Here is a 26,302-nt window from a genome sequence, read left to right on the forward strand (position 1 = left end):
TTCCTTCCTTCCTTCCTTCCTTCCTTCCTTTCAATAGTGGCAGAAAGAGTGAGAGACTCTAAGACTCCATTACTGAAGGCCCCTTCAATAAGGTGGGGGCCTGGATCTGCACATGGCAAAGCAGAGCACTGTCCAAGTGAGCTATTTTGCCAGCCCTGCACTTCCTGTAAGTGGCCAAGCAGGGACAATAGTGTGAGTCCCGAGTGCAACAGGCCCACAGAGCACACCCTGAACCCTCGAGCCCCGGGGCCAGGCTCTCATGGTTTCTCCTCTTTCTCTCGGGTGAGAGGATCTTTTTCTGAAACACTTATTTTTAAATTTTATTATTTATTTGACAGGACAGAGAGAGATTGAGAGGTATCAAGGAGGTAGGGAGAGAGAGCTGAGGTACTGCTTTACCTTGCCTGTGAAGCTTCCCTCCTGCAGGTGGGGATCCAGGACTTGAACCCTGGTCTTTGCGCATGGTTATGTGTACGCTCCACTGAGTGCTCTACTGTTCAGACCCTGAGATGACAGTTTCTGTGCAGTTTCATGGCACATGTGGGTCTCACTTAATCCTCCTGTCTTCATACCATGGTGAGATGGTCCTGCCCAAGGGCAGACAGTCAGCTGCGGGCCCAGACTTTTCGTTTATTTATTAATTATTATTAATAATATTTTATTTATTTATTATTTGTTTTTTATTGCAACCAAGGTGCATGCTCAGTGCCTCCATGACAAATCCACCACTGTTTTTTGGTTATCCTCCTCCCCTTCCCCTGTTTTTCTTTTTGTTTGTTTGTTTGTTGTTGTTTTATTTTTTTCCTTTATTTGATAGGACAAAGAGTATTTGTGAGGGGATGGGATGAGGAGACAGAGAGGGAAAGAGACAGACAGACACCTGCAGACCTGCCTCACCAACTTGTGAAGCTTCCTCTGTGTAGGTGAGAAGCGTGGAACCTTGTGCTTGGTAACCTGTGTGCTTAACCTCCCCTGGATTGAGCTTTTCTCCCAGGTTTGCCAGCTCTTTAAAGTATGTCCTATACTTAAGGAATGCTAAACTGTTTACAAGAAAGGTTCAGCTGTTATGGGAAATAGATGAACAGAGTGCACACTCTTCTCATTCACCCTGTGTAGACATTTTAATCTACGTGACTGGTAGAGATTTGCATTTCCTCTGTGATATAGGGACAGAGCCCAAGACTGTATTTCTTTTGTGCTTGCTTGCTCTCCTGGTAACTAAAACAGTGGCTGTACTTGCTACCCCTCCTCCCCTGCACATTCCTGAGCTAGGTGTTAAAAGGTAAGATGACTAGGGAGGAATCCAGCTGTCTCCGGACTTATACATACCAGGTACTATGCCTCCCCTTCTCTGCCCATACCAAGGCCACAGATAAGAAGCATGTATAGCAATTATGTGAATGATTGCCTTTGTCTGTTTCTGCCTACTTCGTGATAGTGAAATAAACCTGCTCCCTCCGCCCCTTTGGGGAGGGCGACTGCAATAAAACTGTGGGTTTTTCCAAGGTGTGGGGAGAACTTCCCGGAGTGATCTGGAGTCTCTTATACACCGGTGTAATAAAACTCCTCTCTCCCACCAAGAACCGGCTCTAGTCTTGTGCTTTGGGGATCATTTCTGTAACACCACCACCACCACCCCCCCAAAAAAAAGAGAAAAACAGTTACCATCTTCATTATACAACAGAGAAGAGGTGGGGGGAATGCTGGGAGGGAGGAGGCAGGATGAGCATAGGAGCCCTGTGATGCAGCAGCAGTTCTTGAGTGAATACCTCACTCACCCCAACCTCCGCTCAGGCCTCAGGGAGCTCAGATAAAGCTGCTCCTTAGCGGGGCTGGGGAGGGCAAACCCCCAACTATGGAGTTCCAGCCCTGCGTGAGAACAGCAGAAATGCCACTGAAAGAACATATTCTATTACATTACATTTTTAAGTTTTTTAAAATGTTTTAAAATTTATCTTACTTATTGGATAGAGACAGAGAGAAATTGAAGGGGAGAGGGGATAGAGCGGGAGAGAGACAGAGAGACCCATCTTTATTTTCATTTTAATTTTTTTCCCAGAGCACTACTCAGCTGTGGCTTACAGTGGTGCTGGGGACTAAACTCGGGACCTCAGAGCTTCAGGCATGGGGGTCTTTTTGCAGAACCATTCTGCTATCTCCCCAGCCTCCTGTGAGCATTTATCAACCAGCCCTGATCCCTGGAACCACAAGTGACTGAATGGTGCTCTAATCTCTCTTTTCCACACAATAAACAAAAGTCAATGTACTGAGATGAAATCCACATGTTATAAAAGAAACCATTGTGTTATCCAGATAATACTGTGTCTGGGGTCAGATTCAGGGCCTCACATGTGCTCTGCCACCTCCAGGGCCCATTACTTTAGTGAATTTTGACCTTTTTTTTTTTTTTTTAAAGATTTTATTTATTGCTCCATGAGAGATGATAGGAGAGAGAGAAATAACCAGACATCACTCTGGTACATGTGCTGCTGGGGACTGAACTTATGTCCTCATGCTTGAGAGCCCAATGCCTCATCTACTGCACCATGTCCCATACCACAATTTTGACCTTTTTGTATTTATTTATTTACTAGTGCACTGCTCAGTTCTGGCTTATAGTGGTACAGGGGATTGAACCTGCCACCTGGGAGCCTCCGGCATGAGACTCCATTTGCATAACCATTATGCTATCTCCCCTGCTCTCAGGCCCATTGTTTTCCATTTGGTCTTCTAACAGGGGGCAAAGTACGGCTTACTGTCCATGGAGTAAAATGAACCAGTTTGTTCGGTTATTTATTTATTGCTCCCAGGATTCTTGGTGGCCTTTGTGCCTGCACTATTGCACCTCTCCAGGTTTTTTTTTTTTATTTTTATATTTATTTATTTATTTATTCCCTTTTGTTGCCCTTGTTGTTTTATTGTTGTAGTTATTATTGTTGTTGTTGTTGTTGGATAGGACAGAGAGAAATGGAGAGAGGAGGGGAAGACAGAGAGGAGGAGAGAAAGATAGACACCTGCAGACCTGCTTCACTGCCTGTGAAGCGACTCCCCTGCAGGTGGGGAGCCGGGGTTTGAACCGGGATCCTTATGCAGGTCCTTGTGCTTTGCGCCACCTGCGCTTAACCCACTGCGCTACAGCCGGACTCCCTCTCTCCAGGTTTTTTTTTTTTAATTTCTTTATTGGGGGATTAATGGTTTACAGTCAACAGTAAAATACAATAGACTGTACATGTGTAACAGTTCCCAGTTTTCCACATAACGATTCAACCCCCACTAGGTCCTCCTCTGCCATCATGTTCCAGGACCTGAGCCCTCCCTCCACCCCAGAGTCTTTGACTTTGGCGCAATACACCAAGCTTTTTAATACTAGAGGGTGACGGACAGCAGTGCTTCACTGCTTGCAAAGCTTCCCTTCTGCAGATGCTTGCATGTGGTGACCAGGGGTTCAAGTTCAGGCCCACTGCAGTTGGCAAAGTGTGTGCTCTCTCTGTGCGCTATTTCCTGGCCCTTGATTTATTTATTAATTAGTTTATTATCTACTTTCTGTGGAGGCAAGGTCTCCAGTATGTTTGATGTCTCCCTACCCCATGCTTCCTTTTCATTCAGAGAGAAAGACAGAGACAGGGAGAGACACCGCTGTGACTGAGCACCACCTCTCACGTGGTGCGTGGCCTTGAATGCTGTCATGTCCACAGCAAGGCAGGTGCCCTACCCAGCTGGCTCTCTCCAGACGCAGACCGTTTCAAAGCAAACGACTCCCAGGCAGTTAATTCATGCTAAGAAACCACAACTTCTATCTAGTCCTCAGACCTTTCTGTCTCGGGCAGGAAGCCCCTCCACCACTCAGTGCTTCCTCTCAGGAACGCTGCTGTTAGTCACCAATCTGTATTCTATCTCTAGGGATTACTCTATTCTGGATACTTCATGTAAAGCCAGCAACACAATATATGGCCTTTTCTCTCTGGTTTCTTTATCTCTGCATTATGACACCTTGGTTGTACATGCACATGAGGGCAAGTGTCAGTATTTCATTCCTTTTCATGGCTGACTAATATTCTGTTGTCATCCACAATTGCTGTAGTGATGGACACACAGGTGGTTTCCACCATGGCTACTGTGAACTATGCTGAGGAGAACACACACATACAAGCCCCTAAGGATCTCTTTTTCCTTCTTTGGGGTACATTCCTAGGAGTGGGACTGCCGAATTGTATGCAGTCCTGCACTTAACATTTTGACAAGCTGCCAAGCTGTTTCCCCCAGTGGCTAAGGCACTGTGTTAGGTTCCCATAGGCAACATATAAAGGTGTCAAATGTAGCTATTTTATAAACAAAACCCAAACAAGCTTGAAATTCATGATCTCTGGCCTCTGCAGATCATGGGAAGCTAAGGGGAGTTCTCAGCCCCCCTTCCTGTAACTGGCCTGGTTACACCTCAGACCTTCACAGCTCCCTGCTCCCCCAGCTCCCCTCCAAGTCTGGAGAACATGTCAGTCATGGAGACAGACACCAGGGACACTCCGAGTCTCGCTGGTTGGGCAGGATGATCACCCAGGGCACAGTCAGAGAGCACACACAAGCCCCAGGGTCCCATCCGATGCAAAGAGGCGCAGAACGCAGAGCTGGAATGCAGCCGCAATACACACACAGAGCAGACGAGCAGAGAAGACTGAAGGGGCAGATGGGTAGCATCTGAATGCTTTTTTTTTTTTTCTTGCCAACAGGGTTACCGCTGGGGCTCAGTGTTGGCACTACAAATCCACAGCTCCTGGCAGCCATCCCCCCCATAATCTTTTCTATTTTATATGATATAAAATTGATGGGGGAGGGAGGGAGGGAGGGAGAGAGAAAGAAAACACCTATAGACCTTCTTCACTGCTCATAAAGCGTCCCCTCTGCAGGTGGGGAGTGAGCACTTGAACCAGGGTCCTTGTCCATGGTGATGTGTGTGCTTAACCAGGTACCACAGCTCAGCCGCCAAAACACATTCACTCTGCCATACACAAGATATTGACAGGCATCTGAAGGGAGGTAAAATGTTTAGTAAAAAAGACTTACTATATTTGTTTCACAGGAGACAGGGAGAGAGAAGGCCAGAGCAGCATAGAGCTGTGCTGGGGACCAAATGCAGGACCTCCTGCTTGCAAGTCCTGCACTCTTCCTGTGGAGCCAGCCAGCTCCCTATTTGCTGCACCAGGCTGACCTGCCATAGACCTCACATCTCAAGACCCTTTGGGTGACAGCCATTTTTTTGACCCGACAGACAGAGGAAACAGTGTGCTGAGGAGTTTACAGTCTTGTCTCAGGCCCCAGGTTTCTGTCCCCACGTCACTGTTGTGCACTGAGTCAGTGGTAGCTGGTTATTCCGGCTCTGTATAGCCTCAGCAGATAAGATCAGCTCGGGTCCCTCCCAGGGTCTAAGATCCACCCCTCTTGCCCCCGGCCCCAGTGAGCACATAATTTCCCTGGAGACCAAGTGACTGCTGAGACATTAATCACCCCAAGTGCAGGATGCCGGGGTGGGGGTGGGGGGTGGGGGAAGCCACCACTGCTGTGAATGTTGAACTTGGCACCTGAGCTTGGAGGCTGTGGGTGGGGGAGGAGGGATGGGTTGAGAGTAATGGGGTGGGTCTCAAGACAGGATTGGGGGGGGGGAGGGTACTGAGGCCAGAGTAGGGAGCAGAGACAGCTAGGGTCTATGGAGCAGAACTTGGAATTCCAGTGTGGGAACCTGGATGTAGGCACCCGAGCTGGGGAGCAGGGCATGAAGGAAGTGCTTGCTGAGAAAGAAGGAGCTCTAAAGGCAGGGGAGGTAGCACAGTACCCGGATGCTGGTTTAAAGTAGGGGTAGGGGCAGAGTGGGGCGAGATGGTCATGAGCTCAGGTGCAGACAGACAAGACAGGCCAAGCTCACTAGCAGGAGAATCCAGGAAAACCTGTATCTTGGGCCACGGAGACAGTTCGGCATCAGAGCACTGGACTCACAAGCTTGAGGTTCCAGGTTCAATCCCCAGCATCACTTCCTTTCTAATAAAAATAAATCCAAACCAAAAACAAGCCCTGTATTTCCACCAGCGACTCTAGACAGTGAAAGGACTGAGTCTCTGGGTTTTTCCAAGGAAGCAACTGAAAAGCTCCTGTGGGTGGGGAAGGGGAGGAAGGGGCACTCTGTGCTTTTGGATCATGGCCAGTTCTCGGGGAGCTGGGCCTGGGTCATGTGGATGCAGGGTCCCCAGGGACCATCACTCAGAGGCTGGCAAGATAAGAGGGCAAGGTAGGAGCATTTCTCCTGGTATGTACGTGTGTGTGTGTGTGTGTGTGTGTGTGTGTGTTCAAAAGCCTTCCTTTGAAAGCAGCCACTTTCCCGAAGTAAGTAAAGCTAGGGCAAAGCTGGCTTCCCGGGGGCTATTTTGGGGGATGCTAATGCTCTGTCACACCAGGTCGTGCCATGGTCAGAGAGCCCACAGGCACCATAAACAGGAGGCCTAATTCCATGCAGAGTTGACCTTTCTGGGCTTCTGAAGGCTAGTGGCCACTGTCCCTGATTTTCAGAGACCAAGTCCTTGATTGGTACAGGACACCACCCATAAACTACACACACACACACCCACGCTTCCGCCACTTGTAGCTGTTTATTCCCTAAAGGGTTTCCACAGATTTCCCCGTCTGGTCACTTCCAGAAAAGGCTGTTGCCCTGACGGCCACCCTGTTCCAGGATGAACACAGCTATCTCAAACTCACCCAAACTCAGCCCAACACAAATAAAATCCGGAAGGAGAGAGGCAGGATAAGGCCAGAGGGCTTCAGATGATCCATGGCTTCCTAACAGGCCTGGAGCAAGAGATTTGCCCATTTTCATTTAATTTTGTTGTTCACTTATTTACAGATTGGTGGTGGGGCCACTGCCACCAGTACCAGGACAAGCAAAGCCTTCTCTCCTCCGCTGCTCAGGTGAGGGCCTCACTGCCCCAGATGAGAACATGTCCCCTCATGCCAGGCTTGTTTCTGTTCTGGGGCTCACACTTGGCATGCTTCCACCTGCTGGTTTCAGCCTTAACATACGGCCAGTGGGGAGAAGAGGCTGGAGGGGGGGTGGTGCTAGTGCACGACGAGTGACACCACCAGCTTGTCCCTGATGCTCTGACCAAAAGATGTCTGCTCTGTGGGCACTGCTCCCATACACCTGTCTGCAAGTGTGAGACACTTGCCTAGTCACATGAACCCAAACCAGGGGGGGCTGAAGGGAATTATTGGGGTCCATGGGTCGTCTGCCACCAAACACCCATAGCACACACCTACAAGACACCCGACACAGATGCCAGCACACACCCCTCACCAACACACACTACATACAGATTCACATGCCCAGCACACCTGTACCAGTACACACTGTAAACATGACAACACACACCAACATAAACACACACCCCTACTGCACATGCATCAAGACATATACACCAACATACACACCATCACACCCAGCAACACACACACCAACACACATGTGCAAGTAGACACACACCAACACACATAATGCGTACATGAGAACACACATACCAACATGAATGTACTAACACATATATACAACACACACAAACACACTGTACACATGCCAACACACAATACCCACACATCCAACACACCAAACACACATACAGCACTCAACACACCCAGGGTGATATACACACTGTATAAACATATCAACACACATCTCACATAAGGAACAAACTCCTACCAACACACACATATATCCAAGACATACACACACCAACACACATACACTGGTATACACACAGATCCAATATTTAACACACACACAATCTCTCCAGAATACATAAGCCAACAAAGACACCAAACACTTACATACCTATGTGAACATCACATTTATAGCACAGACCTGTATCACACTCACACCCAACATGCACCACATGTCTAACACAACTCACATCAATATGTACACACACACACACACACACACACACACACACACACACACACACACAATGCCGGGCTAATGATGACACTGGGTTAGACAAGTGCTGGGACAGACACAGGCTGTAAAGCTAGCCCAGGGAGAGTATGAGATAGTTAACAATACAGTGACTGGGCCAGGCATGGTGCTTGGAGAGCCACACACAGACCTTGGAGCAATCCCAGGAGCTTCTGTCATCTTTCCCTTGTAAAGGAAAGGAGCTGTGTACCTCAGAAAGGCTTGGGAACTTACCCGAAGCCACAGAGCTCCAAAGTTGCAGGTCCAGTATTCAAACCCACATGTAGGAATCATTGACAATGACACAGAACAAGAAAAATGAGTCAACAGTGGCAGCAATGGAAATAACAGCTGGTATCGCACTAGTCTTATTCCCTGCAGGAAATCTTTGTTCAATAAGGTGATGGGAATTGATGTGGGCAGCTGGAGGAGGCTCGGAGGGCAGAGTACAGGACCTGCATGTGTGAGACCTCAGGATTGATCCCTGGCACCACATATGCCAGAGCTGAGTAGTGTTCTGGTTTCTCTCTCATAAGGGAAATAAGAAGATCTTCCAGGTGAGGGAGGACGTGTCTCGTGTCCATAACGTGTGCACACACAGGCAGCACACACACACACACTGGCTTCCTCACATATTGTGCGAGAGTCAGCTAAGAGGCTGGAGACCCAGAGGAGGGCACTGTCTGCCCTCGTTCAGACTCTCTCATCACTCTGTGCTCAGCCTTCTTCAACCCAGGGGCGTCACTTCTCATTTTCTGCAAAGGTATAAACGGGGCATGACAGCTGTTGGCGGATCGCAGGAAACTAATCTGTTAAAAGCCGAGTCAGCTGTCTTCAGGTTTGAAATGGAAATCTCACAGGTGGCAAGGCAAGCCGGGAAGGAACAATCTTGGTGAGATGTGTATGTTTCCCAAGTAACCTCTGTGTATGTATAAGAGGGCTAGAACGGAGGGTTCAAAGATGCCCCCCCCCCCAGGCTGTGGGCCCATACTTTAGGTGAACAAAGCAAGGGCTTGTGTGAAAGACTGGTAGCAGTGGGGCAGGGGGGGGGGGTGTCTGAAGTGGACAGTGGGAGTTGCCCTACAGACATAGTGGACACAGGTATCATTCATTCATTCATTCATTCTCTCAACAAAGGGACCACAGGGAATTGACACCTGTAGCACTTTCTGAGCATGAACAAGGACACGAGAAAGAAGAGACTTCATCTCCATTTCTGCCACACTCCTTTGTAGGGCCCTCAGGCATCTCCCTTGTTCCGGTGTTCTCTCTTGGATCCCAGCCCCTCTTCTAGCTAACAGGTGAGCCACATAAAAACGACGCTGGGGGTCAGAGGTAAGATGATGATTCACCATTTCCAGTTTTTTAGCACAATCCCAGAGCCACTCCGCGCCCCCCCCCTTGAACCCTGCAGAAGAAGAATGGGAAAGCACCCCATCCTTCCCGGGGAGACCAACAGAGCTCAGGACGTGCAAGTGAACCAAAGAGCCAGAAGAGCCAGCAAAGCGAGGCCAGTGCATCGACCTCTACCCACAGGTCTACTACAACCAGTGCGTGTATCAAGTCCAGGGGGCCACCACTGCAGAGCCATGTCCACAAGCTTGAGACCTTTCAGGATTGGCCAATCAATGACAATTTGAGAAACTTCCCACCAATCAGAACGGCATGCCTCATTTGCATAAACAGCCCCACCCCTTCCAGTTTATATAAGCCTGATGCGCTGGCATCATTGGAATAAACTGCACAAGGATGGGTGGTCCCACAGTATAATTTGAAGTCTGTCACCACCAGCCCCCTCCCCCCCAACAAAAAGAGAAAGAAAACACTAAGTTGTAACACTGAAATTTTAGGGCTTAAGCTACACTGTGACGTGATGAGAATTTAGTTTCTTTGACAAACTAATTTAAGGGTTTATTTTACCAAAAACACTACTCAGCTTTGACAAAAGGAGGCGCCAGGGATTGAATTTGGGACCTCTGGGACCTGGGGTGTGAGGGTCTGGTGCACTACTGCTGGTGATCCATGCTCCCTACCTCCGCCCATGCCCCCATGCCTAGTTCCAGTGTTTCTCATGGGTACAGTCAACTAATCTCCAAACTCCTCACTCAATACAGACAGCTTTTTGAATGCCAGCCCTCCTTTAACAAAGTGATTTATTTCTTACATATTTTTAATTATTATTTTAATAAGAGAAGGGAAAGACTTGAGCACTGCTCAGCTCTGGTTTATGGTGGTGCTGGGTATTGAACCTGGGACCTTAGAGCCTCAGGCCTGACAGTCTTTTGCAGAACCATTATGCTATTTCCCCAGCCTTAATGAAGTGATTTAAAGAAAAATAAACTCAGTTGAGATGCTTGTTTAAATGAATGTCACCTGGTTCTGATGCCCCCAGAGAGCAAGCCAAAGAACCTTCATTTAAAAAAAATATTTATTTATTCATTTTCCCTTTTTGTTGCCCTGTTGTTTTATTGTTGTAGTTATTATTGTTGTTGTTATTGATGTCTTCGTTGTTGGATAGGACAGAGAGAAATGGAGAGAGGAGGGGAAGACAGAGAGGGGGAGAGAAAGACAGACACCTGCAGACCTGCTTTACCGCTTGTGATGCGACTCCCATGCAGGTGGGGAGCCAGTGGCTTGAACTGGGATCCTTACGCCGGTCCTTGGGTTTTGCGCCACCTGTGCTTAACCCCTGCGCTACAGTCCGACTCCCAGAACCTCCATTTTTAATAAGCGCCTGCTGAGACATGGAGGCTGAGAGGCCTCAGCTCTTACTCTAAGAATGACTTGAGACCGTGTGGGTCCTGCCTTCAGGTTTAGGGACAGGGAGTTAATAGCTCTGAAACAAGGCAGGAAACTGGGCCATGTTTCTGGGGGCCTCCCTGCTTCTTCTGCACCTGGGCTCTGGGTGGGTATGTGGGGGCTGGGGCTGATGCAGATCTCTGAGGGCATGAGATATTGCAGTGTCTTTGAACATGCTTGTACCCTTGTGCATGAGCGCACATGTCTGAGAGCTTTTCCCATGTATAATCCTGTGCTGACTCTGTGTGTGTGTGTGTGCGCGCGTGTGCGTGTGTGTGTATGTGATGTGTGGGGGAAGGCCTGGAGCTCGTGGGCAGAGGTGCATACTAAGGGACATTTTAATTTCAGATGACATACTGCGCAGCTCAAGGTCCTAGAGACCTAGAGCACAGGAAAAACAGAGAGACAAGCTCAGGGCCAGAGCACTCATCCAATCATTGCTTCTCTGCAAAGCAGCACTGGCTTAAGTGTGCACCCATCTGCCTGGGCGAGCAAGTCTGTCATGGGGTGGGACATTTCACTTAATCCCTCTCAGTGGAAACCAGCACCTCTCGCTGGTGTCCTACCTCGTAACAAAAGACTCTTCCAAATGCTGATACCTGCCATGCAGTTGCCGTGGGAGCGCTTCTTTCCAGCCAAATCTGGCATCAGGCCGGACGCACTTGATACTTTATAATCTGCTCTGGTTACACGCTTTCTGAGCCTGCTGCTGGCATCTGTGGCTTTATAAAGCTATGTCTCCCCCCCTTTTTTCGCAGCAAGTTTAAATTCTAGCGTTGTTTAGAATAGGCCATGCTTGCTGCTGATTGTGGAGGCCTCCCAGCTTGGACTAACAGGCCAGCAGAGCAGCCTTCCCCAACCATAGCTCAACCACACGACCCGGCCACTGGCCTCCTGAACAAAGGCCCTGGTGACAATGGAATCCAGATGCTGGGGTGGCACTGGATCAACTGTGACTCACTCAGTGGGAGGGCCAGGGGCCAGGCTGGGGCAGAAGGCTCTCTGCTCATCCAGGCCCTCAAAAGCTTGGTGCTTGATAGCTGTGTGTCAGTCAGATCACAGCCAGTAAGCGAAGGGTGCTGTGGAGATAAACGAGGGTTCCCTTCTAGTCCGCCTGCAGTCCCAGCCCCCGCAAAGTTGCAAGAATGAAGAGTGGTCACATTTATCTTGGGGCTGGAGGTCCCCACCCCTCGTGCCTATAATCTGGGACCTCTTCCCTTTTTGGGCTCTCAAGTCTTTTCTTTTGGCCATTCCAATGGATTCACTGCATCAACATCTTTGATATCATTGAATTATTATTAAATTCAAGTCCTTTAAGTTCACATGAAAGTTTCCATGTGGGCTGGGAAGTGGTGTACCTAGTTGAGCACACACCTTACAATGCTCAAGGACCCAGGGGTTCAAGCCCCCAGTTCCCACCTGCAGGGGGGAAAATTCATGAATAGTGAAGCAGTGCTGCAGATGTCTCTCACTCTCACTCTCTCCCTATCACCTCTTCCCCCTCTCAGTTTTTCTCTGTCTTATCAAGTGAAAAAATAATAACAAATATTGGGGGAAAGTTTCCACAGGAAGACCTTGATTCCTGCATCCTGATTTGCCAACATGGGTTTTCAACTGCTTTCAAGAGTCTTTCCCCTCAGCTTCAAATATTCCAAGCCCCACAACCTCCCCTGCTAGCCCACCCAAGTCTCACTAGCTGCTTCTGTTCCTCCTTGGTCCTCTGGAGCCACAGCAAGTGTCTGCTGAGTGAAGGAACATTCTCAGTGTCAGAGCAGCAAAACTCTCAGCCAGGCTGTTTTGAGTGTCTTTTCATCTCTCCACAGAGAATGTCATGGCTCAGCATCAGAGACCAAGTTGTGTCTCTGTGCTCTTCCCTGTGACCACTCCCAGCACACATGGGCGACTCCGAGGCCACTGGGTGGGATGAAGTGAAGGAAGACACAGTCTTGACCTCACCTCCCACAACCCTGGAGCCAGCTAGAATACTGTCTCTGCTACATGAGGCATCGGACAAGGAGGGTTAGAATATTCTGGAATAGTAGGTGACTGAGTGGCTGGGTGGGGTAGAGGGGGAGCAGTGCTTCAAGTGTCATTCTCTCTCCCTCTATACCACTCTCTCTTTTTTCCCTCCACAAGAAATTGCTACTTTCCAGGGGACATAGGTGCAGTGTTTAAAAATAAATAGATAAGGGCTGAGAGGTGGCGTATTCAGTAGAGAGCACACATTACTATGTGCAAGGACCCAAGTTCAAGCCCCCAGCCCCCACTTGCACGGGGGAAGCTTCACGAGTGGTGAAGCAGAGCTGCAGATTTCTCCCTTTCTCTCCCTCTCGTTCTCAGCATCTATCAGAGAAAAAGGGGGCGGGGAGAATGGTTTTAGGAGCAGGGGAGTTTTTGTGCAGGAACCAAGTCCTAGATAAAACTGGTGTGGTGACTCACACACAAAATGATCACTGGCCAAACCTTATGGCCTGAATGTTCATGTTTTATGGATATTTATTTTTTTTTTTGGGGGGGGGATCCTAATAGTGGTCTTAAATGTCTCTAAGTTCACACAAAACTATTCCTTCGGAGTAGCCCAGTGCAGACATGCTTCAATCACTGGCTGTTCTTCACCAGGATGGCATGTCTGCTTTCGCCCGAGAAGTGAGTATTTGGCCTAGTTTCTAATCTGTGGTTGTATAGAGTGTGGACAATATCCCAGCAAGAACATATGTAGCTTGCTGCAAAATCGAGTTGGCCTGGGCAGGGAGGCAGCGCCTGGAAGGAACTCCAGAAAGGACATCCTTTTTCCTCCACTCTAATTTCTTCAAAAGTGGGCCTAGGGGCTCCTGCATAGCACACCTCAGATTCTTGCAGGGTGTGTGTGTGTGTGTGTGTGTGTGTGTGTGTGTGTGTGTGTGTAGTGGCTGCAAACATCTCCTCCAGGCAGCACAATGGGGACTCCAGGGCTCTGGGTCCAAGGCAAGACTTCAGTGGAGACCTGTGCTCTATTTCTGTGAACCTGGGGTCTCATGTATATGTCATTCTACTGCTCCTGGGGGACTTTATTATCCTTCTAATTCCAGAGAGAGAGAGAGAGAGAGAGGCAGGCAAACTACTGTAGAGCTTCCCCCAGTGCTATGATGCTTCTGTGCAGTGTCAGGGGCCCAAACCTGGGAGGTCATGCAGGGTAAGGCATGCACTCCACCAGATGAGCTATCTCTCAGCCCCTGGTCATCTCTGCTCCTGACCATCCTCTAAGTGATGCTTCCATACCCCCAGACTTGAGAGGCAGGTGATTTGATGGGAGAAAAGAGGCAGCAGAGTTCTGTTTGGTGATTAGTTTGTCTTAGTTTATGAATCGTTGTTCCTGAATAAAGAAATACAGCTTCCCTGCCCAGCCGTTGTCTCTGCGTCTCTGTTACCCGCCCGTGAAGCCCATCACTTGGCCTGCCACCGAGAGCAGCAGGCCCTCAACAGAGGACAGCTGAGAACCCCCTGCTCCCCCCCACACCCCTCACAAAGGCCAAGGACCAACACCTCTTTAGGTTGGACTCTAAACACACGTTCAGTGGGACAGGCTGTGGGAGACATTTAATTCTGGTCCACTGAAGGCAGGTACGGGCTGTGAAAATGAGCATTCTAGGGTGGGGGGGGGTGACAGGGACCCTCAGAGGATGGGTTCTGGCAAAGGCTGGTCCTTCTAAGTCCTGTCTCTCTGGCCCAGGCAGCCCAGAGGGAAGCCATTTATTTTATTTAATTAGTTACTGTCACCAGAGTGATCTTAGAGCTCGGTGTCAGCACTGCTCCCAGTGGCCATCCCCCTCCCCTCCATTTTATTGGCTAGGACAGAGAGAAATTGAGAGGGCAGGAGGAGACAGAGGGAGAGAGATGCTTGCAGACATGCTGCACTGCTTGTGAGGCATCTGAGGGGAACTACTGAAAAGCAGGGAGGAAACATTACTGATACTCAGCCAGGGCCAGAGAGACAGCTCAGCAGGTAGCGTGCATGCCTTGCCACACACATGACCTAGCTGTGAGCCCCGACACCATGTGGGAGGTGCTAAGGCACCTGATGGAGCTCTGTGCTGTGATATTGCTTGCTCTCCATGAAAAAGGGGCCCAGTGCAGTGAAACTGGATGCACAGGAGCCTCAGCTCTGTCAACCAGCCAATGAATGAGGAATAAAGACACCCAGACAGAGATGTCCATTTGGCTTGTGGGGACTCAAGTCTGGGTCCCCATATGGGCAATGGGCTGCATTGGATTGACCTTCTCGTGGTGCATCCCGTGAGTACCCATTCATTGGGGAAACTGATGATCCTTCCTAGCCGACTGAATCCACATGGATCCCAGTCACTTTAGAAGCCAGCAACAAGCAGCTCCTGACAGCTTTGCTGTTGACTGGCTACAGAAGAAGGGCAAACGCTAGAAGAAGAATGTGGGCAATTTTCACGAGCTGACAGGCAGGATCTGGAACCTTCTGCACAAGAGGCTGCTGTTCAAGAGCCCTATGCACAGGGCTAGGCCAGATGCCAAGTCCATCCCTGTCTCCCAGGAGAAGGGAGGAAGCTCGCTACCCCCTCAACGAAGGCTCTCTCACCTTCCTGTCTTCCTGGCCCCGAGTCCAGAGCTTCCTCAAGACCTGGAAGATCCGCAGCCAGAGAGAGAATTTCTCTCTCTCCATCTCTGAGGGCACATCTCCGAGAGGCCCCCCGTCCATCTTGTCACACTTTTCATCTGAGCCCTCACACCTGGCCCCACCCCACCCTCCTCCTCCACCTGTCCACTCGGGAGGACTTCCCGGAGGCAGAGGCATCCTGGCCATCCCCTCCCCCAGGCCTCACCTGTAGTATCTGGACTGCAGGTAGGTGGAGCACACGGCCTTGGAGACGTGGCTGGCTGAGCCAAAGTCGATGACCTTGACGCGGTAGGGCTGGCGCGCCGGGTCCACCAGCATGATGTTCTCGGGCTTGAGGTCGGCGTGGATGAGGCCCAGGCTCTTGAGTTTCATGAGCGCCGTGCCCACCTGCTGCAGCACTGGCCGGATGTACTTGAGGGGCAGCGGGCTGAACTTGTTCTGCTTCAGGAAGTCGTAGAGGTTCTGCTCGAGCATCTCGAACACCAGGCACGTGTGGCTCTTGTGCTGGAAGCACTCGTAGGCCCGCACAAAGTTGAAGTCGTCGGCGCTCTCGGTGCTCAGACGCGCCAGGATGCTCACCTCGATCTGGCCCTGGCGCGCGTACGACGGGTGGTTCTTGAGGATCTTGATGGCCACAATCTCGTTGGTGCCCCGCTTCCAGCACTTGACCACCTGGCCGAAGGTGCCGCGACCCAGGAACTCCAGCACCTCGTAGGTGTTGGTCATGGAGCACAGCACCTCGTGCTGCACCAGCTGGTAGTCGCCCTCGCTGTTGGCGCCGCTGTTCTTGGACGTGGCCGTGGACGTGGCGGCCGTGGCCACCGTGGCCCCGCTGGCGGCGTTGTGCGCGGCAGGGCCGTGCTCCTCAATGAGCTGCACGCTGCCCGTGTGCTCCAGCTCCTCGCTCTTGCGCTTGAGGCCGCATTTCTGGTAGGTGTCCAGCAGGCTGACGGTGCTGCGGCGCATCAGGTTGTGGCCGGGGCCCGAGGGGGCGCCGCTGGCTGAGGTGACCAGCAGATGGCCGGCGCCCGCCGGGAAGAGGATGGTCTGCTCGTAGGGGGGCAGGCTGGGGTTGGGGCCCAGCGGGGCGGCAGGCGGTGGGGGCGGTGGCAGGGGTGCGTTCTTGCTCTGGCCGTAGGCTTTGCTGTGCGAGCCGTAGCCGGTCATGTCCCAGTGGGAGCTGGGCTCGACCTTCAGCTTCTTCACGCTACAGAAGGCACTTGACTGAAGGGCGTGAGGGGAGAGGACCTGCATGTGGGAGGCCATACCTGTGGGGAGAGGCAAGGGGAGGGGGTGAGTCTCTAGGGTGCCTCGGTCCTCATCTGGAATATTCTTCTCCTGTGGCCCACAGGGAGAATGCCGTTTGCCACACCCAGGACCTGTGTTCAACCCCCACCCCTCAGCTGCCTTGTGGAATGGAACACCATGTGTGAGAACAGGGACGCTCCATGCCTGATGGAATGGTGCCATGGGTGGTCTCTGTCTTTCTGTCTCTCTCTCTTCACCCACTTTGATAGAACAGAGAGAATTTGAGAGAGAAAGAGAGAGAGAGAGAGAGAGGCCTGCAGCACTGTTCTATTGTTCATGAAGCTTCCCCTTTGCAGGTGGAGACTAGGAGCTTGAACTAGGTCCTTGCACATATGTGCTCACCCAAATGCACAACTGCCCAGCCCCTCCATCTGAAAATTTTATATTATTATTATTTTTAAAGATTTTATTTATTAATTAAGGAGGAGAGAAAGAAAGAACCAGACATCACTCTGGTACATGTGCTGCCAGGGATTGAACTCAGGACCTCATGCTTGAGAGCCTGATGCTTTATCCACTGCGCCACCTCCCAGACCACTTATTTATTTTTTCCTAGACAGAAGGACAGAGCAAAAGAGACCACAGCACTGAAGCTTCCTTCAATTGGTTTGAAGCTGGCCTTGAACTTGGGTCACACACATGGCAAAGCAGCACGCTACCCAAGTAAGCTATTTCCCCACCTGAAATTAAAAACAAAAAAATTCCACCAGGAGTAATGGAATCAGGCAGGTGTAAGACCCTAGCAGACAGAAAGGGAAAAAAAAGTCTGTTCCTTCTACGTCAAAACAAGGTTGGAAAGGGAAGTCTCTTCTACCCAGCACATTCAGGCTGCTCTGTTTGTGGGGCTGAGCAGTTCCTGTCTCCTGCCTGGCACCCAGATCAGGTAGGAGCCCCACAGAGTGGAGCCGAAGGCACTAGCACCATTCAGACACAGAATAAGACTATTACCACTCGACTCAGTACCTGCAGCAGAGCTGGGCTCTTACTCAGTCCTCACATGGTGGCCCATGTTAACACAATGAGCTGTGACATACTTAGTTGTCCCATGTGGCTGGCTAGTCCTTATCACAGACCCTGTCAGCTCCATGTGTCCCAGGGATCACTCCCCAGGCAAGGGCCAATTATGAAGCCTCCTATGCTCAGCAAGGTCCCAGGAAAACCACTAATTCTTTGCCACTTCTAGAAACCACACCAGTAGGGTCTGCACTTGGCTGGATACCCCCATCTAATGTCTCTGCCATGCTTTCCCTCCCCACCCTCTAGAGACCTCTTCACCCACCCTCCCTCTGATAACCACTATGGCTTTCACAGAGCTCAAGATTCAGTTTGGCCATTGTTCTTTGTAGGCTTGTTTGTCTTCATTTATCTATTTTCCATAAATGAGTGCAGTGGTTGTCTATCCTTTCCTTGCTGGTTTCACTCAGTGCAATCACCTCAAATTCTATCCATTTGGCCCCACGGGCTGAAACACTGTTATCAGTTTGTGTTGTTTTTTTTTTGACTCAGGGTAAGGTCATTCCTGGGATCCAGTCACCTCCTCCTTCTGTTGAATTCACATCCTGATAAATTTTCCTGCAGAGCCCTATGCTTTCATACCAACACCTCCCCTGGCAGTTCAGATAAGACTCTGAAATCTATAGACAGACCACAGCTTGGGAACGGCTCTGTGATCTATCCTTAGGGTGGTACTGGGGACAGACACCAAGTTTACAGAAGAAGTGTTAAGGCAAGATGATAAGAGGGTGATGAAGGCTAAGTCCTTCAAGGTAAACGGAGAAGTGAGTACCCCCCCACCCCCACCTCTGAGCTATACTCAGTAAACCTTTCTAACAGGAGCACAGACAAAGAGGGGTTCTGAGAAGCATCCCAGTGTGCGAGTGTCTGACCTCCCAGTGTGACCCACAGTGACCGTCAAGCATCTTTCTTGTCACCCCATGAACTCTTTCTCTCACCAGAGGACCCACCTTCTGCTTTGTCTAGAAAACTGGAGGCTGGCACCTTGCTTTCTGCAGCTCTGTTCTCTTCACCTCCAACCCCTTCTGAATCAATGCCCACTCTCTTCCCTCATTCCTTCTTTCCACTTTCAGAGGAAGAGGCACCTCTCCACCCCTTCACACACAAACACACCATGAGCACCCCCAATCCAAAGTGTCCCCCCCTTCTAGCTCTTCGGAACCTCAATTCCACCACAGTCTTCTCTTCCTCCTATGACACTTATTTATTTATTTATATGATAGGGCAGAGAGAATCTGAGAGGGGAGAGGGAGACAGAGAGGGAGAAAGACAGAAAGACACCTGCAGTACTTGCTCCACTGCTCGTGAAGGAAGGGAACAGGGGTTCAAACCTGGTAATGTGCTCTTAACCAGATGCACCACCACCCAACCCCCCCCCATGAATCTTAATTTCCTCCAGTTAACTGGGCCCAAGCCCTAAGAAGATGCATAATTAAGTCTTGCCAAATGAATCACTGACCTGATTTCTCTGTTTTCTCTTTTCATGTGCATGTGTGTGCATATTCAATCTCCCAGTTTAGAGAGGCCAGGGAAGTCCCAGCCACACTGCTCTCCCATTGACATTCCTCCCTCCTTCTCCCCTCTAGTCAATGCCTTCTCCCTTTTCTCTGAGCCTCGCAGTAACCCTGTCCCCAAACGCATCTGCACACTATGGAGCTGTGTTTGTAAAGGTAACTAGCATCCTAAGTGCCTTGCCTAGTGGCCCTTTTCAGCCCCTATCCTCCTTACCCTCTCCTCATATCTGACACTGCTGACCGCTGCTTCCTTCTAGAAACTCTTATCTGTGCATTTGTGAATCTGTAACCAGCAGCCCTGGTAACGGATCACACACTGTGTGCTAAGCAGTGGTGGTGGAAGGGTGGGAGGGCTTCTTTCCTTCTTCCTCCTTTAAAATGTCTGTCCTGGGAGTTGGGCGGTAGCGCAGCGGGTTAAGCGCAGGTGGCACAAAAGCTCAAGGGCTGGCTTAAGCATCCTGGTTCGAGCCGCTGCTCCCCACCTGCAGGGGAGTCGCTTCATAAATGGTAAAGCAGGTCTGCAGGTGTCTATGTTTCTCTCCCCCCTGTCTTCCCCTCTTCTCTCCATTTTTCTCTGTCCTATCCAATGACGAAGACAGCAATAAAACTACAACAAAAAACAAGGGCAACAAAAGGGAATAAATAAATAAATATTAAAAAATACATTTAAAAAAATGTATGTCCTTCCCATCATCTGGACTATGTCTTCTCTGGAGGGTGACATCCATTCCAACAGTGGAAGCTGTCACGTGCATGGGGTAATGCCACATGTGTATCATGAGCCAGGTTCCCCCTAGGACCTTCCGGTAAGTTATGTCTACCTCCTCAGAGGCACATCAGAGACAATCTACCAAAGCTGGACTCCTTATCACTCTCTAAAAATCTAGCCACCTCCTCTTCCAGCCCAATGTCCCTGTTCCCATTCATAAACTACTTTTTGGTCACATAGGCATCAACATGGTGGATTTATCTTTGATGGTGCTTCTTTGCTCCCTATGGGTATGTCTCCACAAATTTCGTCTTGGATCCACCTCCTTATTTCTGTTGGTGCGGCTACATCCAGAACTAAAACACTTGTCACTTCCTAGTGGGATGAAAACAAACAAGGTATCTGGTCTGCCTGAGCACCTTTCATTGGCCCATTTTCACTCACCAGAAGAGTGTGTCATTCCTTCTCCCAACACAACTTGCAACAACAACCCCTAGTTTCTGAGGGGTCGGTTGAGGCACTAACACAGCATTCTCACCTTCTGAGTTCAACTCCCTGGTTGGCTTCCCTTCCAAGTTGCTGACATGCTGCTCTCATCTGGTCTACACATTCACCACTTTTCATGTGTCTCTTAACCTTTTCTTCCTCTACCCTCTTGCACCATTCTCCACCTGACCTGCTTTTGCCTTTGTTGCTTCTTAATCTTATCCAAAGACAAGGCAACCCAGCTGTGTCCTCTTCCCAGACCACTGCAATCCACAGAAAGCTTTCTCTACTCCTTACTCAGTGGCATTTACCATCCGTATTGCCCTGTTGGCCAAGAGTTGTGTTTCTGCCTTGCAAAACCTCTTGCCGTGTTGAGCAGAATGACTTAGCTTTTGTGCTCTTTCAATTTTTACACATAGAGGTTAGCCCTACATCCCAGGGGCAAGAACTACAGTTTATTTCTCACCCTTTTCTGCACCTTCCTGGCTTGAAACAGTTTTTTACATACAGGGAGGCACCAACTGGTCAGAATAACACACTCCAAGTGCCCAGGCTACTGGAAGACTTCAATTCTCTGGGTGTAGAGCGATTGTCAGTTGCAGGCACATGAAGATCTGGCCTCACCACGGGGAGTAGAGAAAAGTCTGCCAGCACTGTCCTTACCAAACCAAGGCAAGGCCAGGGAGGGAGCTTAGCAGCAAAGCTTGAAATGAAGGAGGTCCTGGGTTCAAAATCCAGCATTGATTTAAAAAAAAAAAAAGAAGGACATGGTCAGGGACATCGCTTAAGAAGCAGGACTTGCCTGCATGAGGCTCTGGGTTCAATCTGGGTTTGTTTGTTCTTTCTCCTTGGTCTCTCTCTCTCTCTCTCTCTCTCTCTCTGAAACACTAAAGAAAAAAATCGCTCACAACCAGAACAGATGAGAATTTCACCCAAAGTGAGGAAAGAGACAAAAAAGTGAGACGCCAAAGCTCAAAGAATTCCCAATGAAATAACCTAAACAGATACATGCTAAGCCACATCTTATGGCAAAGTGGCAAAGATCAAAGAAAAAAAATGGCAAAGATCAAAGACAGGGCCTTAAGAGCAGTAGGACAAATAAATAAATAAATCAGAGTCACCTATAAAGACAGCCTCTAAGACCATCAGCTAACTACAGAAACACTACGGGTCAGAAAGGACTGGAAAGAGAGATTCAAAGTTTTTTAAAAAAATATTTTATTTATTAATAAGAAAGATAGGAGGAGAGAAAGAACCAGACATCACTCTGGCACATGTGCTGCCAGAGATTGAACTCAGGACCTCATGCTTGAGAGTCCGATGCTTTATCCACTGTGCCACCTCCCAGATCATACAGATTCAAAGTTTTGAATGGGAAAGACCTTCAACCAAGCACACTCTACCCAATGAGGTTACCACTCAGATCTGAAGGCATGATAAAGAGATTTTTAGACAAACACCAGTTAAAGGAATTCACTGCCACTACTCTGTAAAAGGAGAATACTGAATGATGTTCCTCACATGGGGGCATGTAAAGAAACAAAGCAAGGGAACAAAGCCAAATGATAACAGTCTTTTAGAGCTGCATTACAGAACTACAGAGGTCCTCCTGGTGTTAGTGGTGGAGGTAGTGGGGGTGCGAAGGCTGGGGGGTGGCGGAGAGATGTCTCATTGAATCTGGTGGAGGGACATAGGCACTTCAGTGGTGGACCAAATATGGTAACACATTTGGAAGAGGTGTGAAATTGGATTAAAGTGTTTATAGTCAGGGCTGAGCAGCTGTTGACCAGGTTGAGCACACACATTACCATGTGCAAGGACCTGGGTTCAAGCCCCTGCTATCCATTTGCAGAGGAGGGAAGCTTCATGAGTGATAAAGCTGTACTGCAGGTCCCTTCCTCTCTCTCTCTCCCTCCCTCCCTCCCTCTCAATTTCTTTCTATTCTATCAAAATATTTAAAAACTGTAAAAATAAATTTATAGTCTTGTAAATCAAGAGCATGACAAAAGCAAAATATATACTTTTAAAAAGCAAAAGAGGGCGGAGCCAGGTGCAGTGGACCCATGCCTCCTTCTGCCTGGCCAAACCAGTCACTTGCTGAGAATCCACACTGCGCTTATCCCCCCCCCCCCCACCTTCTCTCTTGTTCAAACCAACCTCCCCCTGGTTCTCCCAAGAACACAGAAAGCAGTTGGTCTGCGTTTAGCTACATTTTTTCTAGATGCTATGTGCAAGCTAGAACTCTCTAAGCCCTCACTTTCAGGGGCTCTTCACCTGTGTTCTTTGGGGTCCAGTTGCCCTTCACTGCCCGGATCCCAAGTGCTAGGTGTGTGTAGTGAGGTGGTGCTGGTGGTGGGGGGTGGTTCAGAACCGGCAGGAGAATAAAGACATGGCTGTTATGCCGAGGGGGGTGAGATGTTCATTCAGCTTTCATTGTTTTGGGGAAAAAAAAATCTTGGTTTTGCAAAGGGCAGGGGGTAGAAGTGGAATTTTACAGAGGAAAAGAGAGTGACTTATGACTTCTTGGTTACTGGGATGACAGCCAAGGGTCATAGAATGTGGAAATTACCATTGGCTGCCTCTGGTGACAGATGCCCAGCATGGGAGGGGGGATGCGGGGGACCCACCTGACAGGGACAACCTTGACCACTGGTCACCTCAGACTGTGAGCCCAGGAAGCAGACTGGTCCCCAAGGTAGCTTTAAAGAGACATAGCTGATACTGCACGTGTGTAATATACGGTGGACAGAATGAACACAGTGCTAAGTGAGCAGGGCGACAGCACAGCAGCAGCTTCCCAGATGTGCATGCTGGAGGCTCCCCAGGGTTCGGGTTCAGGTTCAATCCCCCGGTTCAATCCCACCACCACATACCAGAGTAGTGCTCTGTGCTCACACTCTCTCTGGTAAATAAAAATCTTATAAATGAACTGTTCCATGATCACCACAATAAGGTTAGTCACACCTCTCTCACCTGTTTTTCCTTGCAATGATGTCACTGAAGTTCCACTTTTATCCACTTTCAAGAACATATATGATGCAATATAGAAGATTGGGAACTTACGTAGAGCTGGAAGTTTGCTGATAAAAGCCTATTACCTTAATTCTGCTGTAGAACCCTCCTCCCTCTTTTTTCTCTGAGTAGCAAAAGACTCCAAGAAGATACAGCTAGCAGCTTAGGAGTTTGCTCAGGTTGGCACAATGGATTTGCAAGCACAAGGTCCTGAGTTCCATCCCCAATGCCACACATGCCAGAATGATATTCTGGTTCTTTATATCTCCTCTCTCTCTCTTTAATAAATAAATCTTTAAAATAAAAACACACAGCCAAAGAAAGTTTTAGTCACCACCACCATCATTGTTACTATTATTATTACAATCTCTAAAATGTAATGAAACATTACTGGTGGTGCATAGCTTAAACTTTTTGTTTTGCTGCAGAAGCTTTGTACCTGTCCAATCCACTACTTCCAGCTGGCCTGCCCCCCCCCTTCAAATCACAGAAAGAAACAGAAGAGAGACAAAGAGGGTGGGGGTAGATAGCATAATGGTTATGCAAAGAGACTCTCATGCCTGAGGTTCCACAGTCCCAGGTTCAGCCCCCTTTCCCCCACACCACCATAAACAAGAGCTGATCAGTTCTAAAAAAAAAAAAAAAAAAAAGACAAAGAGGAGGGACTCTACAGCACTGCTCCACCACTGTGTGACATCTCCTGGCACAGTGCTCCCACGTGGTGGTGGGAACTTGAACCTGGGTCCTCGCCCATGTGAATACTACTGGGTGAGCCACCTCCCAGTCCCTGCATTGCTCATCTTAAAAGTAATCTGATGGAAGGAGGCAGCCAAACTTATTTCCAAACATCTCTTGTTGAGAATACTGTCTTCAGAACTGCTCTGAGGGGAGCTTTGTTCTCTCTCTCTCTCATTCCATCTCTGGAATATTCCTGGAGGAGGAAGAGGACCTGGCCACTCCTTTGTGAGGAGACTGAGAAGTAGATTTTGAGCACAAAATGAGGAGCAGTAAGAAGCACCCCCAAAATGTCTACAGAACAAATCTGCACTGCCCACCCCAAGCCCAAACAGTCTCCCAAGGAAACACTGGACAAGATGGCTACCTTTCCATCCATATGAAAACACATCAACACATCCACCCCATTCACCCACCAGACGGCATGACCTGCTGGCCTGACCTAGCACTGAAGTTTCTAGAAGGCAGTGTCCCCCTGCGGTATACAGGTCAAAACTGTGAACAACGGATCTCCAACATGCACAAGGACCTCCCCCGCTGCTAAACACGGCTGGCAGAAGTTTGTTTAGCTGCTTCAGAAGTGACCAGGGAAGAGCTCAAATTCAAGACAAACTTACTCAAGCCTCAGACAATTGAAACCTTGCAGCTAGGTACTGTACCTCTTTTCTTGCCCCATAGCAGGCAGAAAACAGCTTCTTTTTGTTGTTGTTACTGTTTCATTGTTTGTTTTGTTGTCCCCAAAGGGTCTAATTAATGGTGGTGCTGGAGATTGAACCTGGAAGCTTAGGATCTCAAGCATGAAAGTGCTTTGCATAACCATTAGTACTGTCTTCTCTAGCCCTGGTGTTTTTTTTTTTTATTATTAATATCTTCTATTTATTGGATAAAGGCAGCCAGATATTGAGAGGGAAGGAGGAGATAGAGAAGGAGAGAGACAGAGAGACACCTGCGGCCCTGCTTCACTACTCGTGAAGCTTTCCCCCTGCAGGTGGGGACTGAGGGCTCGAAACCGAGTCCTGGCGCATTGTAATGTGTGCTCAACCAGGTGCACCACCACCTGCCACACCTTTCTTTAGTTAGGAAACAGCTTCTTTAATTGCTGTTAAAATACTTAGCAGAGGGGGTCAGGAGGTAGGGCATTTGACTTACCATGCACATGGCCAAGTTTTGAAATGGGGTATCACATCGGAGTGCTACAATGGTACTAGGGAAGCTCCAGTACTACGGTGAGTGTGTGTGTGTGTGTGTGTGTGTGTGTGTGTGAAAGAGAGAGAGGGAGAGAGAGAGGGAGAAGGGGAGGGAGAGAGAGAGAGAGGGAGGGAGGAAGAGGGAGAGGGGGAGGGGGAGAAGAGGAGGGGGAGAGGGAGAGGGAGAGGGGGAGAGGAGGAGGGGGAGAGGGGGAGGGGGAGGGGAGAGGGAGGGGGAGAGGGAGAGGGAGGGAGAGGGAAAGGGAGAGAGAGAGAGAGACACCACAGTACCAAATCTTTCCTCTGCCATAGTCCTCCCGTATGGTGTACTAGGACTTCAAACCTGAGCTGTGTGCATGGCAAAGCAGGTGCACTCCCAGGTGAGCTATTTCACCAGCCCAGCTTGTCACTTTATACTCCCAGACAAATCGAGGTTCCAGTTTCTTGGGTGCATTTCAATGGACTTGGTGCTAATGGCAATAAAAGCCTTCCCTGTTATTCAAATGTTCATTTAGCATTACACACACACACACACACACACACACACACACACACACACACACACACACACACACTTTCCAAGCACCATTTCAGAAAGACCTGCCTTTGAGGCTTTATCACAGGTGCCCTTTCTCCCCCTTAGTCCACTCATACCAGGCTCTACCCAGGAGAGCTGGAATGGCCTCTGTGTCAATTCAAATCACAAAAGCATCCTCCCCACGAACTCGGCCCTTCTCTCTGGGCCCTCTGTGAGCTGGGTACAAGGTCACTCTGTGTGTTTCTCTGTGTTAATGGTTTCATCCAGGATTCATCCCCTGCTCCCCAGGTGTGTGTGTTAAGAGTCATTTGTTCCATCTGACGGAATGGCCAGCTAAGATCTCATGGTTTCTCTGAGGTCTTTACATGTTTTAAAAATGTCCTTTG

General features: G+C 49.3%; 1 protein-coding gene across 4 annotated transcripts in view; it reads right to left on the reverse strand.

Moving 5' to 3' along the window:
- The window catches only part of HIPK2 (homeodomain interacting protein kinase 2), a 159,653-nt gene that overhangs the window by 79,637 nt on the left and 53,714 nt on the right, over positions 1–26,302 (reverse strand). For 2 of the 4 annotated variants that reach the window (XM_060196666.1, XM_060196665.1), the window contains exon 2: positions 15,619–16,681. In XM_060196666.1, the coding sequence (XP_060052649.1) occupies positions 15,619–16,681 (1,063 nt within the window). Of the gene's footprint in view, positions 1–15,618; positions 16,682–20,402; positions 20,694–26,302 lie in introns of those variants that run through there. The other 2 variants (XM_060196669.1, XM_060196668.1) reach the window with 2 other exon arrangements.

The sequence above is a fragment of the Erinaceus europaeus genome, chromosome 8, assembly GCF_950295315.1.
Source record: "Erinaceus europaeus chromosome 8, mEriEur2.1, whole genome shotgun sequence".
Taxonomy (NCBI): domain Eukaryota; kingdom Metazoa; phylum Chordata; class Mammalia; order Eulipotyphla; family Erinaceidae; genus Erinaceus; species Erinaceus europaeus.